Source organism: Bison bison, unplaced genomic scaffold (assembly GCF_000754665.1).
Source record: "Bison bison bison isolate TAMUID 2011002044 unplaced genomic scaffold, Bison_UMD1.0 scf7180017849896, whole genome shotgun sequence".
In the NCBI taxonomy this organism is placed as follows: domain Eukaryota; kingdom Metazoa; phylum Chordata; class Mammalia; order Artiodactyla; family Bovidae; genus Bison; species Bison bison.
In genome coordinates this window covers 889,388-907,955 of record NW_011480469.1, presented here as the reverse complement: position 1 = coordinate 907,955, position 18,568 = coordinate 889,388, and the positions used below count along the sequence as shown (strand labels likewise).

The following is an 18,568-nucleotide window of genomic DNA, read 5'->3' as shown; positions in this document are numbered from 1 at the left end:
CCCCGTGGATGCTTCGTTGTTACCTGAGAGGCCGAAGCCCTCGCAGCTGTTATCGGGGTCCCCGAGCGAGCCCTCTGAGGATGGCCCCAAACTCGTGAACCGAAAAGGGAAGGCTTCTCGCCGCTACCACTTCACCCAGGAAGACCTGCACTTGGTTCTGTACGGGGTCATCCCCAGCCCGCAGCACTCAGCCCGCCTGCAGCACGCGATCTCCGGCCTCCTGATCCCCACCGATAGCGCCGGTAAAGGCGGGCCCCATAATGCGGGAGTCGGGGGCAACTGGAAGAGAGGTGGGAGCAGGAGGCGGAAGGGGCGCTTCTAGGTGGATCCCAGGCAGTGCGAGTGCTGAAGGGGAGGGTGTGTGCTTCCATCAGAAGATAGAGCTGGGGAGGCCAGGCTAACCTCCGAAACCCTACCCGCATGACTCTTAAGGTTGTTTTGCTTCCCCGGTGCCAATGCAGGGGACGCGTGTTCCATCCCTGAATGGGGAAGAACGCCTGGAGAAGGCAATGACAACCCACTCCAGTATTCTTGCCTGGAGAATCCCATGGACGGAGGAGCCTGGCGGGCTACAGTCCATAGGGTCGCCGAGTCAGACACGACTTAACGATTAAACAAGGTTGTCTTAAGAGAAATGGCTCATGCTGTGTGTGGGCTGATCAGGTGGGCTCAGGTTCTCCCAGGATGCCCAAGGTGTCTCAGTGAGAGCCAGCTGCCATCCACTCTGGGAGTCTCCCTCCAGCCATCTGACCTTGGTCAAAATCAGCATTACCTCTGATTCTCCAGTTCCTTGAATTTGCTAACAGGGGTTAATTACCACCTAACCAGCTAGGGTCCTTTTGAGTCTAAAATGAGACACTGCATATGTAAAAGGAACCGGAAGCCTCGAAGGGTCAAATGGTAAGCTCTAGAGAATGAGGAGGAAGACACGTTTTATAATACCTTTTATTTAAAAAATAAGAGTTTAATCCTGTCTTTTTCTAGGGGCTGATTCTCTTCCTCAGACTCTGGATAACGACTCCCTTCAGCTACCAGAAGGTAGGCAGGGCTCCTGGCTTGGATTTTTTTTTTTTATTTAATGGCAGTAAACACAGTAGGTTTCTTCACTGGCTTTCTTTCCTACCCTGGGTCTCCTGCTAGGTCTCTGCCTCCAGCAGACGAAGTTTGGTGAAGTCGCACATTTTGGGGTGTTCTGCAGTAGTCTTGTGGCCAAAGGAGTCAGGTTTGGGCCCTTTCAGGGTAAAGTGGTCAACACCAGCGAAGTCAAGACACACGGAGACAATTCCCTGATGTGGGAGGTAAATTTGTTTCTTATGGGTTGTCGGAAAGTGGGGAGGAGGGTCGCTGGGGATAAAGCCTGGCCTCTGCCCCTCTGGGAGAGGGGACCCTCTCGGCAGTACTCAGCTGTCTTGTGCTGTCTATTTTGCAACATAAAGAGAAAAGTAGGCAACTGCAGAGCCGCTAGGGATAGCACCTCCACATGGAGTCTGTGTATCTTTTCAGTGCCTTAAGGCATTTTCATCTGAAGATTAGCCCCAGAATACAAAGAGCCAATACCCTGGGTTATATTTACAGACAAAACAAATACTTTAAATATTACCATGTGATGCTAAGAATATGTCCAAAAGGACAAAGACCAGATTTAAAATTTTTTGATATCATTTGTCTAATGGGGATTTTTAAAAACAGCTATTCTTAACTCTGTATGAGGCATGATGGTAGGACTACAGTATGTCAGACTGTATCAGATTATCTTCCCTTGCCCTGAATTTTGAGGAATACACTTTAGGAAAATAATCTGAAATCCAGACTTCCCAGAATCTGTTTGTAACACCAAAGCATCAAAGACTGCAGAATTACTCACTGGAGAGAAAGAATTAAATTATATCTCCATTAATACACACGAAAACTCATTTGAGATAAAATACCAAACAAATTGGTTGTCTTGAACTGATAGAATTAAATGTAACCTCCTGTTCCCTTTGCTTCTGTTTATGAAGTTAATATATGCTCACCCTAGAAACTTGGGAATCAAGAGGTGATAAAAGTAGAAACCTTTTAAAACTGTCACACCACCTAGACAGATATCTTTCAGCTGATAAATCCATTTAGGCTTAATAATATTGATAATAAATATATTCAAAGAGATCAAGCGTGAGATTTGAATTGTACATTTTTAATATGTAAATTTATTTTCTATGTCAAACCAAAAGAAAAATAAAAGATACATTTCTAAAGTTTGTTTGATTCCATTTAGATCTTTGAAGATGGTCAGTTGAGCCACTTTATTGATGGAAAAGGAGGTGCAGGGAACTGGATGTCCTATGTCAACTGTGCCCGTTTCCCGTCGGAGCAGAACCTGGTGGCAGTACAATGTCAAGGGCAGATCTTCTACGAGAGCTGCAAGGAGATCTACCAGAACCAGGAGCTCCTCGTGTGGTACGGAGATTGCTATGAGAAGTTTCTGGACATTCCCGTGAGCCTGCAGGTTCTCAAGCAGGGGAAGCAGGCATCTGGGTCCTCTGAAGGTGAGTGCACACCTTTGCCTCACCCAGTGAGGTCCTCTTGGTCGAAGGACTGGGCTCTTTGCCCAGACCAGCACCTTCCTGCAGCTTCTCCACTTGCTTGTGGAACTTCTGCCTCCCAGCTCTAATGTAGAACCCCGAACTCAAGGGCGTTTCTAGCCACATGAGTCTTGCCAGCTGGAGGATGATGCCCTCCTCTTCCAAAGCTGCTGACGCTACTGCTGTTCACCAGGATACCTTTATCTTCTACTCTTTCACCCGCTCCCAGAGAATAAAATAAAAGTGAAATAAATGGATGCAACCTCTGCCTTAGATGAGCCAGCTTCTGATTCATCTCTGCAGAGGCTCACACAACTCAGGAAGTCACTGTTTTTTCATTAAATTTTTTTTTTTTAATTAAGCTTCTTATTTTGTATTGGAGTATGACCCATTAGATCTTCCCTGGTGGCTCAGTGGTGAAGAATCTGCCTGCAATGCAGGAGACACGGGTTCAATCCCTGAGTTGGGAAGATTCCCAGGAGAAGGAAATGGCAACCCACTCCAGTATTCTTGCCTGAAAAATCCCCTTCACAGTCCATGGGGTTGAAAAGAGCTGGACACAACTCAGTGACTAAACAGCAACAGCATGGCTGATTAACAACGTCGTGATAGTCTCAGGTGGACAGCAAAGGGTCTCAGCCATACGCAGAGCACTGCTTTTCAAATGGTGGCTTGCAATATGTTAATAGGGTGGGAAATCAGTTTGGTGGTAGAGATCAGCATTAAAGAAGAAAAAAGAATAAGAATAAAATAGAACAGAAAATATTGATATGAATTTCACTTAAGCATTGTTTGGTGAGGCTTTTGTTTCACATGGATGTGTGTGAACCGGGTCTCAAATAGAAAATGTTTTTCTTACTGGGTCTCAGTCCACTTAGAGGAGCATGGAGCTAGACTCTTGCTCTCCAGTTTTAGTGTTGTGTTAACATGTGGGGCCGTTTCGGAAGGTGCAGATTCTCATTCCAGGATGGGAGATTTTGCATTTCTATCAAGCTACTAGGGGATGCTGCTGCTGCTGCTGCTGTTCCCTGGACCAGATTTCAGTAGCAGGGAGCTGGAGGACCATCAACCCACTCGCTGGGGATTTGCATTTTAAAAAAGCTCTCTGGGTGGTTGATTTTTATAACCACAAAAGCCTGGGAACCAGTCATCTCATACGTGGGACCAGACAAATGCAAATTAATATGTGAACCAGGTAGAAGACCATCCTGTTCTGTTAGGATAGATGTCATAAGCAGCAGGTAAAAGAGAATGTGAATTGCATTCATCACACTGCAGTGATGGTCTGCATGCATGTCTCCCTGCTAGACTGAGACCCTTCAGGGCTGGAGACAACTGTAAACACCTTAATAGCTCCTGCTCTGAATTCCTTCTGTATTGAAGGAAGGTGGAAGACTAGACTAGATTGGGGAAAACTGCTTAGGGATGTGGTGAATTAAGGGATGAGTTTTGGGCTTCCCAGGTGGCCCATTGGTGAAGAATCTGCCTACCAATGCAGGAGACTCAAATTCCATCCCCAGGTCAGGAAGATCCCCTGGAGTAGGAAATGGCAACCCACTCTAGTATTCCTGCCTGGAAAATTTCAGGGAGAGAGGAACCTGGAGGGCTACAGTTCATGGGATAGCAGAGAGACACGATTAAGCATGCACGCATGCTCACCACAGTTTAGGCAGGGAAAGGCAAGACAATCCAGGCTTGGGGATATAGTGAAGCCAAGGGCAAGGATGTGTTCACCAGGGATTAAGAGGTGAACAATGAACAGTCTCTTTCTAGAGGCCAAATAATGAGGGGTTGTTGAACTGTCTTCTCAGTACCCCAGCTTATGGATGGTGTGGGGATGAGGGTGAGGGGTGAGATGGCAGAATTCTCTGGGGTCTGGACTTCACAGTTGCCCCATAGTTGGCACCAAACCAAGCCTTTTTAGTCACTTCCCAAGAGGTACCAAGCACTGCTGAAATAGAAGTGCCAAATGGATTTGAGAAAGATACATGCTTGACAACTCACAAAATAGAATCATTATCTTTTTGAAAAGTTATTCAGCACTATGTATCAGAGCTATTAAAACGTTCATAACCTTTGATGTATCAGTAATACTCTTCTGGAAATTTGTCTTTAGGAAATACTCCAATAGGAAAAGCTTTGTCCATAGGGATTTTTAATACAGCATCATTCCTTTTTGTGAAAAGTCACAAACAAATGCCCAATAGTAGAATAATTATTAAGTAAATCATAAGCACCAGGGATAAGGGCTTACCATGGTCAGTGGGGTGGGGAGAAACACCAGCAGGTGTAGTACCTGGTGTAGTACCCACCTGTACTACACTTCTTTCTTTTTTTAAATATTTATTTGGCTTCACTGGGTCATAGTTGTGGCATGCAGGTTCTTTAGCAGAACTTGGGATCTAATGCCTTCACCTAGGGACCGAACCCAGGTCCCTGGCATTGGAAGCATAGAGTCCTAGCCACTGGACCACCAGGGAAGTCCCTGTGTTACACTTCTGAACCAAATTATATCTGCATAAGTTCATGGCTTTCTGTTAGTAAGAATGGTTGAGAATAGAATTAAAAGAAATGAAAAATCAACATTCTTCTGTCCTCTCAGAAGAAAGTTTTTGTGTTTTATCCAAACCTTTTCTTGAGACTTGGTAGGAGCCTTCCCCTTTAAGGTGTTGAGTGGGAGGGAAGGGCCCTATGTGGGCGGGTTATCTAGAGTTTGCAAAGGTAGAGTTTGCAAAGTTTGCAAACCCTCAGTGTGTTTTGGGTGGGGGGCAGGGGGTGGTGGTGAGGGTGGGGAATGTGTAGATAGTTCTTAGTCACTACCCAACTCTATCTAAAGAGTTGTCTAGGTGGCAAACCCGCAGAGTGTGTGTTTTGGGCGGGGGGTGGGGAATGTGTAGATAGTTCTTAATCACTACCAAACTCTATCTAAAGAGTTGTCTAGGTGGGGCAGAAAGCATCATTTTCAGTTTCAGGAAACCATTTGGCTGAAAAAAATTGAAATGGGATGGAGGAGGAAGGAAAGGAAACAGGACAAAATTAGGTTAAGATAAAATTTCCAAGAACCTGAGCTGAAAACGTAGGCGGCTGAAGCCTAATTAGTAAGGGTGCTGTGTCATTTCTGCCTAAGTGGTGGTTCTTATGCAAATTGACTATTGTGCCCCTATTCTGAATTTTGGTGTGCCTTCGGGCTTTAATTTGTAAAGACTCGCTGACCCTGTCTTGTAGACAACCCCCTTCCCACCCCGGAAGCTGGAAGGCCAGGTATTTCTAACCAATGAAAATTCTAGCTTCGAGCAAAAACTGTCCCAGCAGGGAGGTTCTGAGAGCATTAGCACCTCAATGAAAGCGGTAGACGAGACTGAGCAATGGATCGTCCTGGGGCTGGTGGCTGCCTTCCTGCTTATTTACTTAATAAATGAAATGATTTCTTTCCTTGGCCACCTGTTAAAAGTGCCTAGCATGCAGTTGTTGACTAACAAAGCCCCCAGTGGATAGCTTTCCCGCTGTCCCCTAGCTGACTAAAAAACTTCCACCTACACACTCTTGCATGTACTCAGTCTTGGCTACTCTCTGCCTCCCTGGAGCAGAGGCAGTGAGGGTTCATTGATGCATTCATAGTCAAAACCACTTGATCCTCTGGAATCCAGAGTGTCCTCAGCAGGAACGCTTTTGTAGGTGGCCCCGGTCCTTCCCCTTCCCACCCCAACACATAGACACCCCTGAGCCTGGCATCTCTTCTGCTAGATTTGGCTGCACCTTCTCTAACCTCTCCCCAACCTCTCTCCTCCTCTGATGAAAACGGAGTTACCTTCCTCAGTCTTGTCTGTCGCTCAGTGATAGAGTCACTTGTTGGTTTGAACTCAGTGTCAGGGTTAAATTAGTCATCATGATAATCCCATGTTTTAGTTCTGGAATCTTCCCCGAAAGCTCAGAGAAATGCATTGTTAGCTAAAAGGGTACCTAAGTCTTTGTAAGTGAGGTCCAATGGAGCAGCAGTTAATGAAGCCTGGGAAGAAGCTCTGGGTGCCCATCAAGGCCCCCAAAGGGTGAACTGCTTGAACTTGTAGCTCAGTCTGATCTGAAAAGCACAAATACAGTAGGTATTTGGTACATGAACCTTGTAACAACACAGGCCAGTTAGGAAGTAACTATAAGACTGACCTGCTCATAAATAGGGCTGGAGGAAGGGTGTCTTCAATAAATATATTTCAGGAACAAAAAGGAAAAGGAACCTAGAGATTAAGACATTGAAGAGACATAGTAACTGTGGACAACATGTAGACTTTGAATCCTACGCTGAACCAACTGACTGAAAAATAAACAAACATAAGTGCGTGTATATGTATTATAAACAAATATATATGTGTTTCTATCTATTAAGGAATAAGGTTTTGACAATTAGGTATGACAGTGGCTTTATGGTTATGCTTTTCAAAAAGTTGTTATCAGGGACTTGCCTGGCAGTCCAGTGGTTAAGACTGCACTTCCTCTGCAGGGGACGCGAGTTCGATCCCTAGTTGGGGAACTAAGATCCCACATGACGCCCTGCTCCCCAAGAAAGTCATTATCCATTAAAGATTGTGGGCTGAGGTGTTGATGAAACAAGTGAGAAATCGGTGTTAAAAATAATCTGTTGGGGGAAGTGATGTGAGTCAGTCACTGTCAAAGCCTGGTGTTTGGGCCCAAGAGGGTTTATTCTATTATTTTGACTTTGGTATTTGTTTAAAATTTTTTGTAATAAAAGGTTGTAAAAGACAGTCCTAAAGAAAGTAAGAATGTGGGAAGATAGCTGACCAAGCCACTTTTCCCCCTGTGTTTGACAGAGTCTGCGGAAGGGTACAGGTGTGAAAGATGTGGCAAAGTATTTACCTACAAATATTACAGAGACAAGCATCTAAAGTACACGCCTTGTGTGGACAAGGGTGACAGGAAATTTCCCTGTTCTTTATGCAAACGATCCTTTGAGAAGAGAGACCGGCTCCGGATCCACATCCTTCACGTTCATGAGAAGCATCGGCCTCACAAGGTAAGAGTTAGGGCAGCGACCCGTCTCTCTCTAGCACTCTGCTTTCAGGCTTTTTCCCCAAACCCCTGGGTGCACCCCGAGGGCCTCCTGGGTGCAAGTTACTGGGATGGGAGGATGGGACAGGGTCTCTGAAGGAAGCGACAGTGCTGTGAAAGGGCAGACATGGACCCAATGTGATGGTCCATGGACCAAGACATGATGCCTGAGTGTTGAAGCTGGCAGATGCATGGTAGACAGGGGCAGAAGACGGTGTCTTTCTACATGTGGGCCATGAAAGGCCTCATAGACAGGTGGCCGTGAGCAGAACCTAGGACTGAGGAAGTGTCTGGTTTATTTGGAGGTAGAGTTGACTAGGGGTTGGGGGGAGGGTTGAGACATCCCAGTTGAGAAAGACCTTGGCCTGTGGTTTTAGGTAACCATACCTTGTTCCATAATGTGTTCAGGCTTTTTTTTTTTTTTTTAACGTTTTATTGAAGCATAGTTTGGTTTACAATGTTGTATTAATTTCTGCCGTACAGCAATGTGACTCAGTTATACACAAACATACATTTGTTTTCATATTATTTTCCATTATGGTTTATCACAGGATATTAAATATAGTTCCCCTTGCCATACAGTAGGACTGTGTTGTCTATCTGTCCTATATACACTAGGTTGCATCGGCTATTCCCAAACTCCCAATCCTTCCCTCCCCAACCCTCTTCTCCGTTGGCAACCATAATGACCCCTGTGTCTGTGAGCCTTTTTCTGTTTTGTAGATAACTTCGTTTGTGTCATATTTTAGATTCCACATAGTAGTGACATCATATGGTATTTGTCTTCCGCTTTCTGACTTTCTTTGCTTAGTATGATAATCTCTAGGTCCACTGTGCAGGCATACTGATAGTTACAGGCATGGTCCAAAGGATGGATGGCTTTTGTGCCATGCCAGGGACTTTGTAAGGAAGAAAGAAACACTGGTGCATTGGGGAGCCATTGTCTACCATTCTGGATATGTGGTGGCTCTGCCAGACTTGGTGCAAGAAAGTGCTGACTACCACTGGTCTTAATTAGGATAAAGAGGATGGGGCTTGGGTACAGACCGACAGATTCAGATTAGGCTTCAGTGCTGTCAGGACTCCTGCCAGCCCCACTCTTCATTTGAAGAAATAAAACTGCTCTTGTCTCTCCCCTTCTGTTCACAGTGAAGCTCCTGGAAATATCACAATCACTGTTATATACAGCTGTAAAATCTGAGTATTTTACAATGATCTCAAATTGTTTTTGTAAATCTAAGAAATTTTAAATTATTAAGACAGTGAAATCATTTCTCACCTTTTGTTGTTTGGTTGCTCAGTCATGTCCAACTCCTTGCAACCCCATAGACTGCAGCACACCAGGCTTCCCTGTCCTCCACTATTTTCCGGAGTTTGCTCAAACTCATGTCCTTTGAGTCAATGATAGCATCCAACCATCCCATCCTCTGTTGCCCCCTTCTCCTCCTGCTGCCCTCAATCTTTCCCAGCATTAGCATCAGGGTCTTTTCCAACGAGTCTGCTGTTTGCATCAGGTGGCCAAAGTACTGGAGCTTCAGCTTTAGCATTAGTCCATCCAGTGAATATTCAGGGTTGATTTCCATTAGGATTGACTGGTTTGATGTCCTTGCAGTCCAAGGGACTCTCAAGAGTCTTCTCCAGCATCACAATTCAAAAGCATCAGTTCTTTGGTGCTCAGCCTTCTTTATTCTCAGCTATAGATTGGCAGAGTAAAAAGTTATACTGTCCAGTATTCTACATGTAAATCAATAGGGAATTGGTTATGTAAAGTTTGGCTTATTAAGCACAAACAGGTTGTAAAATATGTGTGGAATGATGTCACTTAGAAAATCATGTACACTGTATATAATGTTTACATATAAATGGAAACACAATTGGAAAGAAGCCATTAAACTCCAGTCTTTCTGGGAGTATGATAGAGAATAAAGCCAAGCATGATTTTTATGTCTTCACTTGGTAAACTTAAAATTTTATTTTTTATCTGCAGTTTTTTAACATGAGAAAACAATATACACTAGAGATAAAAAGAAAACAAAAACCACTAGATATGTTATGGCCCAAAGTTATTTTAGGTATAATTTTTTTCTATATGTGTATGTATTTTTAATACGCTTGGGGTCATACTGATGTTATGTACTTAAAAATCTACTGTTTTGTGCATTTCCCCCCAGCATGGCTGCAGTGAACAATATTATCTATAAATCACTCTGTTTTTCATTTCTGATTATTTCTTTGGGGTACAGTCCTAGAAGTAGAAAGATTGAGTCAAAGGTACAATTTTAAGGCACTTGAATTAAGGTACCGCACACCTTTCCAAACAGTCCAACCAGCTGGGCTTGCAGTGTGTGTAGTCAGTAACCCCAAGTCTCCCACAATATTATCCTTCTTATGTTCACATTTTTATAGATGAAAAATGGTATCTTGCTTGGCTTTGCATCTTTGTTACTTATGAGGTTTACATTTTATTAAAATATATTTTCTGAGACCTCCCCTGGTGGTTCAGCGATTAAGATAAAGAGTAATCTAAAAAATAAAATAAGATATATTTTCTTGGCTAGTTTGTATTTGTCTTGTGGTTTGTCAGTTTATGTCTGAAATTTTAACAGAGTGTGTTCAATGTTTCTTTTTTCTTTCCTTCCTTTTTTTTTTTCACCCCTGCCTGCTTTGTAGTCAGTAAAAGACAAAGTATTCTTTCCGTCTGAAGGCACAGAGCCTAAGCTCAGAGGGATTCTCCTGCACTTTCGGGGTTTCTTTTTCAGCCTGCAGAATCTTAGTTCCCCAAATAGGGACTGAACCCCTACCCCTGCTGTGGAAGCTTGGAGTCCTCACCACCAGGGAAGGCCCTCTCTTGTACTTTCCTTGGCTATTATCTATCTTCCATTTTTGTTCTCTTCCTTTAGCCAAATGTTAGGTTGAATCCACTTCTTTGTATTCATTAACCTTTACTTTTTTTCATCAGCATTCTCTGAGAGTTCTCAACCTTCATTTTTATGTCATGTTTCAGTCTTTAGCAGTCAGCTGAGCCTGTTGACTACAGCATTTCATTCTGTACCTTTTCATTGGTTATTTTTAATTTCCAAGAACAGGTTCATGTTCTAATTGCTTCCCTTTCATTTAAAATTGATCTGTTCTTTTTGCAATGATAACTTCAACATCTGACTATTTTTGCTTTAGTAATGACAATATGGGCTTCCCTTATGGCTCAGCTGCAATGCGGGAGATCTGGGTTCCATCCCTGGGTTGGGAAGATCTCCTGGAGAAGGGAAAGGCTACCCACTCCAGTATTATAGTCTTGGAGAATTCCCTGGACTGTGTAGTTCATGGGGTCACAGATTTGGACACAACTGAGCGACCTTCACTTTCAATGACAATACGTGCTCCTTATTCAAACTTCAAGTAGTAAAGAAAAATTAGAGAAGATTTTTAAAATCCACCCCCAAATCCCACCATCTAAAAATACCTAGGTTCATTTGCAGAGACGTGGATAGACCTAGAGACCGTCAAACAGAGTGAAGTAAGTCGGAAAGAGAAAAACAGACATAATATTGCTTATATGTGGAATCTAGAAAAATGGTTCAGATAAACCTATTTTTGTAAAGCAGACATGGATACAGTCCACCCCTCTTCCACCTTTGGTATGTATACTTGGGTATACACTACTATGTGTAAAATAGATACTCATGAAAACCTACTGTGTAGCACAGGGAGCTCAGTGCTTTGGGGTGACCTAAATGGGAAAGAAATCCAAAAAAGAGGATGTGTGTGTATACACACACACACACACACACGTGTGACTGATTCATATTGCTGTACAGCAGAAACTAACACAACAGTGTGAAGCAACTCTAATAAAAATTGTTAAAATAAAGTTAAATAAATAAAAATAGCCAGGCTCCCATGTGTGCCCATAAGGACACCTGCGGAAGAGAGTCCAGAAACACAGTAGTTTCTTTTACCTGGTTCAGAATTCCTGAGAAGATTGGACAGGAGTCATCAGAGTCCAGAACACAGAGAAATGACGCGTGCCTGTTGTTCCTATAACAGGTGGCTATACTGCTTGCTTTCACCGGCCCCCCCAAATTGCCCTTTTTTTTGTAGGTACATTTTTTGCGTCATTTGTCACCTGTATTGCCACTTGGGTCTACATATCTGTCCCCACTCCCACGAGATTTTTACTCCTTGTCTGTAGCAGAGTGTTGAGAGGTTCTCCATAAATACTTGGTGAATTCATTGCTGAGGGCTTACAATTTCCTCCCAGCCTTGTGAGAACAGCAGGGCAAGTATTTTACCCATGAGGAAAATTGAGCAAAGACTCCAAGTTTAACTGATTTGTTTTGGTCACACAGCTACCTGTTGACAGAGCAGGACAGAGTCAGGCCTCTGTTACGCACCAGGGTTATATATCTAGGCAGCTAGCGTCCAAAGACTTTCGAGGAATGGCTTGGAGCCACAGCGCTGAGTAGGCTGTGGACCAGAATGTGGTGTTGGATTCTTCCCCAGAGTCCTGTGATGCCCTCACCCGTCTCAGCTAGACCCTCAGCCTGCATCTGCTCCATCCTCTGCATACTAGTCCTCCCCCACCGTCACCACCGCCGAGATAAACATAATGGCGAAGTTAACTTCCTAGCGGGGAAATGTGGTTTCAACTCTATTTTTCTTTTCTGTCTTAGTGTTCTACATGCGGGAAATGTTTCTCTCAGTCTTCCAGTCTAAACAAACACATGAGAGTCCACTCTGGAGACAGACCCTACCACTGTGTGTATTGTACTAAGGTAAATGGACTTTCTTTTCTTTTGCCCCACCCCACACAGCACACAGCACACCGCACACAGCATGTGGGATCTTAGTTCCCCGACCAGGGATCAATCACGTCACTGCAGTGGAAGGGCAGAGTCTTAACCACTAAACTGCCAGTGAAGTCTCAGTGGAACCTTCTTTTAAGGAATCTGCCTTGAGCCCTGTTTGCGTGTCCATGGATAAGAACTTATAGAATAAACCCTGGCTTATAATGAGTCCCTGGTAAATTAATTCATCATTAGCCCATCCCCAATTTCCACCCCAGATTATACTCATGTTTGCTTACAATGATCAGATACAACCTACTATTGCCAAATTGGCACTCAAGGCATTTGTTATGAAACGGACCCTAAATTTATAAGATTCCAATGATAACAGACATGAAGTACAGACTGCCTTTTTTTTTTTTTTTCAAGTACAGACTCTTAAATTTCGCTAGTCTTGGTTTCCAGAGCACTTTTGCTGAAGTAGCATCTAATCTTGTTAAACAGAATACTAATTTATAAAAATGAAGAGACAAATATATCATGGTTAGGGGTTGCTGGGTTAGGAACAAAAGTTGCTGGGTTAACTTTAAAAATACTAAACCAAAACATCTCATGTCCTCTTTCGATGAGGTACATCTGGGCTGTTCAATGTGTAGTTACCCATTAGCCATATGTGGCTATTTAATTTACTAAAAATGAAATAAAATTGAAAATTTAGTAAGCCGGTGGCACTGGCCACATTTCAAGTGCTCAACAGTCCCACCATTGATGGCTGGCGACCACCACATTGGCACGGACATAACATTTCCATCATTTTAGAAAATCTTATTGGATACACTGGAATCTGCTATTTCTATCATCAAGCCATTTATTTTTTTAAAATATGTAGCCATGAAAGAAATATAGTCTCTATTAGGGTGACTGTTAAGGTTCCAAAAGAGGAATAAAACTACCTGGCTTAGGGAAACGGATACCACCAAAGAAACTGTGTCAATAGAATGGAAATAATCAGTGTAGCAAATTGGAGCTAAGACATAACTAGACAATGTGCAGCTAGCACAGACCTAAGGAGGGTGGCTCTGGATTTGCCTGGACGAGGAATCTATCCTGAGGGATCACTGATCTCCTGCCAGATTTCCAGAGCAGGCTCAAAATATCCCACCGCCCCTCCTCTTCCTGGCGTTTTAATTCTGATTCTCACCTTGAATTTCTGGCTAATCTGGGAATGAGAGATACCCAAAGGGGTGACTCAATGCACTTGGGTCATAAATGAGCTGTTTGATGTTCTGATTTTTTTTTTTTTTTTGTAGCTAGTTAGTTAGTTGTTTTTGGCTCTGCTGGGTCTTCGTGGCTGCACAGGCTTTTCTCTAGTTGTGGCAAGCAGGGCCTACTCTGTAGCTGTGGTTCACAGGCTTCTCCTTGCAGTGGCTTCTGTTGTTGCAGAGCACAGGCTCTAGGGCTCATAAGCTTCCGTAGTTGCAGCCCATGGGCTCAATAATTGCAACTTCCAGGCTCTCGAGAACAGGCTCAATAGTTGTGGCACACAGGCTTAGTTATTCCTAGGCATCTGGGATCTTCCCAGACGAGCGATCAAACCTAGTCTCCTGCATTTGGCAGACAGAACTCTTTACCACTGAGCCGTAGGGAAGCCCTGAGGTTCTGACTTCTAGTTAGACTCCTGTCACCTGAGCTGCTGGAGACTGTCCTAGGCGCCCACACCTTGTGCTCCTTAGTGAGCAGTGGTCCAACCCCACATGGGCCCAGTCCTGAAACTCCAAGGCCACTGGTTTAACCTGGTGTTTTGTATCACTGTCAGCAGACTCCCAAATTGGGGTCATTACATCTCTAATAAATACTTGAAAGTGACAAAGGTCAGAGCAGAGTATTGAAATGAATTAGGAGAAAGGGTATAAGTGAGGGAAAGAAACAAAATGGCCATGTAAAAACAGCAAAGCACTTGTGAACCTAAAATAGTAGAACTACTCTGGAAAACTGTTTGGCAGTTTAAGAACTAAACTTGTAACAACCATTCAACCCAGCAATTGCTCTCCTGGGCATTTATCCCAGAGCAGTGAAAGTTTGTGTTCATGCTAAAACCTGTACACAAATATTAATAGCAGCTTTATTCATAGAAACCTCAAACTGGAAATAACTCAGATACCATTCCATGGGTAGGTGATTAAACAGACTGGAACATCCACACCATGGAATTTTTCTCAGCTATCAAAATGGGTGAGCTGGGACTTCTCTGGTGTTCCAGTGGTAAAGAATCCATCTGCCAGTGTAGGAGACACGGGAACGATCCCTGATCCAGGAAGATCCCATATGTTGCGGAGCAACTAAGCCTGCGTTCCCAAAATACTGAGCCTGTGCTATGTAGCTGAGAAGCCGCACCTAGTGAGCTACATGCCACAATTACGAAACCCATACACCTAAAGCCCGTGCTTCACAACAAGACCGCAGTGGAAAGCCCGAGCACCACAACTAGAGCGTAGCCCCCCATTCCACAACTACAGAAAAGGGCCTCGCAGCAACAAAGACCCAGCACAGCCACAAATAAACTAAATACTTTTTTTTAATAAAGGATGAGCTGTTGTACCTGAAAGAACTTGTGTGAATCTGCAAAAAAAATTCTGCGGAGAACCGCTGATCCCCAAAGGTTACATATTGTATGCTTCCATGTACATAACATTCTCAAAATAATAAAATTACAGAAATGGAGAAGAGATTAATGGTTGCAATGGCTTAAAAGTAAGTGTGAGGGGGAACTATGTGTGCCTGTCACAGGGTGACTTGAGGGTCCTTGTGATGGAAATGTTCTGTTCAGTTCAGTCCGGTTGCTCATTCACATCTGACCCTTTGCAACCTCATGGACTGCAGCATGCCATGCTTCCCTGTCCATCACCAACTCCTGCAGCTTACTCAAACTCATGTCCATTGACTCAGTGATGCCATCCAACTATCTCATCCTCAGTTGTCCCCTTCTCCTCCCACCTTCAATCTTTCCCAGCATCAGGGTCTTTGCCAATGAGTCACTGCTTCACATCAGGTGGCCAAAGTATTGGAGTTTCCGCTTCAGCATCAGTCCTTCCAATGAATATTCAGGAATGATTTCCTTTGGGATGGAATGACTGGATCTCCTTGCAGTCCAAGGGACTCTCAAGAGTCTTCTCCAACACCACAGTTCAAAAGCATCAATTCTTCGGTGCTCAGCTTTCTTTATAGTATAGTCCAACTCTCACATCCGTACATGACTACTGGAAAAACCACAGCTTTGACTAGATGGACCTTTGTTGGCAAGTAATGTCTGTGCTTTTTAATACGCTGTCTAGGTTGGTCACAACTTTTTTTCCAAGGAGTATGCATCTTTTAATTTCATGGCTGCAATCACCATCTGCAGTGATTTTGGAACCCCCCAAAATAAAGTCTCTCACTGTTTCCATTGTTTCCCCATCTATTTGCCATAAAGTGATGGGACTGGATGCCGTGATCTTAGTTTTTTGAATGTTAAGTTTTAAGCCAGCTTTTTCACTCTCCTCTTTCACTCTGATCAAGAGGCTCTTTAGTTCCTCTTTACTTTCTGCCATAAGGGTGGCATCATCGTGTATCTGAGGTTATTGATATTTTCTCCTGGCAATCTTGATTCCAGCTTGTGCTTCATTGAGCCCAGCATTTCACATGATGTACTATGCATAGAAGTTGAATAAGCAGGGTGACAATATACAGCCTTAATGCACTCCTTTCCCAATTTGGAACCAGTCTGTTGTTTCCTTGTCTGGTTCTAACTTGCTTCTTGACTTGCATACAAATTTCTCAGGAGGAAGGTCAGGTGGTCTGGTATTCCCATCTCTTGAAGCATTTTCCACAGTTTTTTGTGATCTACACTGTCAAAGACTTTGATGTAATCAGTAAAGCAGAAGTAGATGTTTTTCTGGAATTCTCTTGCTTTTTTGATGATCCAGCGGATGTTGGCAATTTGATCTCTGGTTCCTTTGCCTTTCCTAAATCCAGCTTGAACATCTGGAAGTTCTGGGTTCACGTACTTTTGAAGCCTGGCTTGGAGAACTTTGAGCATTACTTTGCTAGTGTGTGAGATGAGTGCAATTGTGTGGTAGTTTGAGCATTCTTTGGCATGCCTTTCTTCGGGATTGGAATGAAAACTGACCTTTTCCAGTCTTGTGGCCACTGCTGAGTTTTCCAAATTTGCTGGTGTATTGAGTGCAGCACTTTCACAGCATTATCTTTTAGAATTTGAAATAACTCAACTGGAATTCTATCAGCTCCACTAGCTTTGTTCGTAGTGATGCTTTCTAAGGCCCATTTGACTTTGCATCCCAAGATGTCTAGCTCTAGGTGAGTGATCACACCATAGTGGTTATCTGGGTCATGAAGATCTTTTTTGTTTAGTTCTTCTGTGTATTCTTGCCCCCTCTTGTTAATATCTTCTGCTTCTGTAAGGTCCATACCATTTCTGTCCTTTATTGTGCCCATCTTAGCATGAAATGTTCCCTTGGTATCTCTAATTTTCTTGACTTTCAATGTCAACATCCTGATTGTGATATTACCCTAAGCTGTAAGATACAACCACTGGGGAAACTGGGTAAAGGGTACCCAGAATCTCTGTTGTTTCTTCTAACTGCATGTGAATCACTATTACTCTAAAAGTTTAACTAAAAAAAAAAAGAAAGAAACCAATAAGGTACCCATGTATGCAAAGACAGTGGCCAATGTTAGCAATTCCTTCCATAATGCAGATCATCCTGGAGTGTGATCTCAGTACCATCTGCTTAAATGCAGCTGCCTTCTTACCCAAAAGAGCGTACTCATCAGGTCAACCTGCATTTTTGACTAGACACCCAGACGATCTTAGCCATTGAAGGGCCACTGTTGTAACCAGTGGCATGTCCATCATGTCCTTTTTTATTAAGGCTATTCCTGGTGACCAAGAGTGCCCTATAGCATTAAAATCCAGGATTTGTTGACTGCGCAGAACTAAAGTGTGATATCAGGATCAATGAGGGCTTCTGAGGTGGCTCCGGAGTAAAGGATCCACCTGCCAGTGTAGGAAATGTGGATTCAATCCCTGGGTCATGAAGATCCCCTGGAAGAGGAAACGACAACCATTCTAGTATTCTTGCCTGGAGAATCCCAGGGTCAGTGGAGCCTGGTGGGCCACAGTCCATGGGGTTGCAAGAGTCAGACACAATTTTTCAAGAAAACAACACCAAGGATCGGTCATAATGAAATTAACTCCTTTGTTTCATTGGTGGATGGCATTTTATTTTTTCCTGTGCTTTCCGTCCTCTGCAGAAATTCACTGCCTCCAGTATACTCCGCACGCATATCAGGCAGCACTCGGGGGAGAAGCCCTTCAAATGCAAGTACTGTGGTAAATCTTTTGCATCGCACGCTGCTCACGACAGCCATGTCCGGCGCTCGCACAGGGAGGATGACGGCTCTCCCTGTAATACCTGTGGGAAGACCTTCTCAGATCAAGAAGCCTTCCACTCCCACATGAAGTCTCATGAAGACTGCTAGCCCTCAGAGAGTCTGAGGACAAGGCCTCTAGATGCGTCTTGATGTTTCTTATGTTCATGGGTATATCTCACAAACCAGTGGCCGTTATATTGAGATGAGAAACAGAATAATGGAACTGACCGACCAGTAGGATTTACCAGATTTATTGTCTGTAGTTTTAACAGCTTTTGCAGGAATGCTTTTTCACAGTTTCTAACAAGAATGGAGTTTGGGTGAATGCACCCAGGAGTGAAAGGCTGATGGTTAACAGTGCTTACAGGTCTGGAAACACAGCATCAGCCCTGAAAGGGACCATTTCATTTCAGGGACTAGGAAGCAGAGTCTTTGATTTCTCGATTGAAAAAAAAAAAAAGGAGGATTTTTCTCTACTCTTTGCCTCGGCTCCTGATTGTAATATGTCTGTGGCCATCCCCTGTTATATTTCTTAACAAAATAAATTCTTTAAAAATCCATTCAAGCCAGAGCTTCATTAGTATCGTAACTAAGTGTTCAGACATGAACTAAGGTCCCATTTTATTTGAACTCTTTTTTTGGCTGCAGTGAGTCTTCATTGCAGCTCTTGGGCTTAGTTGCCCTGTGGCGTGTGGGATCTTAGTTCCTCCACCAAGTATGGAGCTCATG

At 43.5% G+C, this 18,568-nt stretch overlaps 1 protein-coding gene across 1 annotated transcript in view; it reads left to right on the top strand.

Annotated features, from left to right (window-relative positions):
* The window catches only part of PRDM14 (PR domain containing 14), an 18,459-nt gene extending 512 nt beyond the window's left edge, over nucleotides 1-17,947 (top strand). Inside the window, exons 2-8 of the mRNA XM_010848228.1 lie at nucleotides 3-242; nucleotides 985-1,038; nucleotides 1,141-1,298; nucleotides 2,258-2,528; nucleotides 7,388-7,590; nucleotides 12,296-12,397; nucleotides 17,720-17,947. Of these exons, the coding sequence (XP_010846530.1) occupies nucleotides 3-242; nucleotides 985-1,038; nucleotides 1,141-1,298; nucleotides 2,258-2,528; nucleotides 7,388-7,590; nucleotides 12,296-12,397; nucleotides 17,720-17,947 (1,256 nt within the window). The remainder of the gene's footprint in view (nucleotides 1-2; nucleotides 243-984; nucleotides 1,039-1,140; nucleotides 1,299-2,257; nucleotides 2,529-7,387; nucleotides 7,591-12,295; nucleotides 12,398-17,719) is intronic.
* Nucleotides 17,948-18,568: the final 621 nt, after the last annotated feature.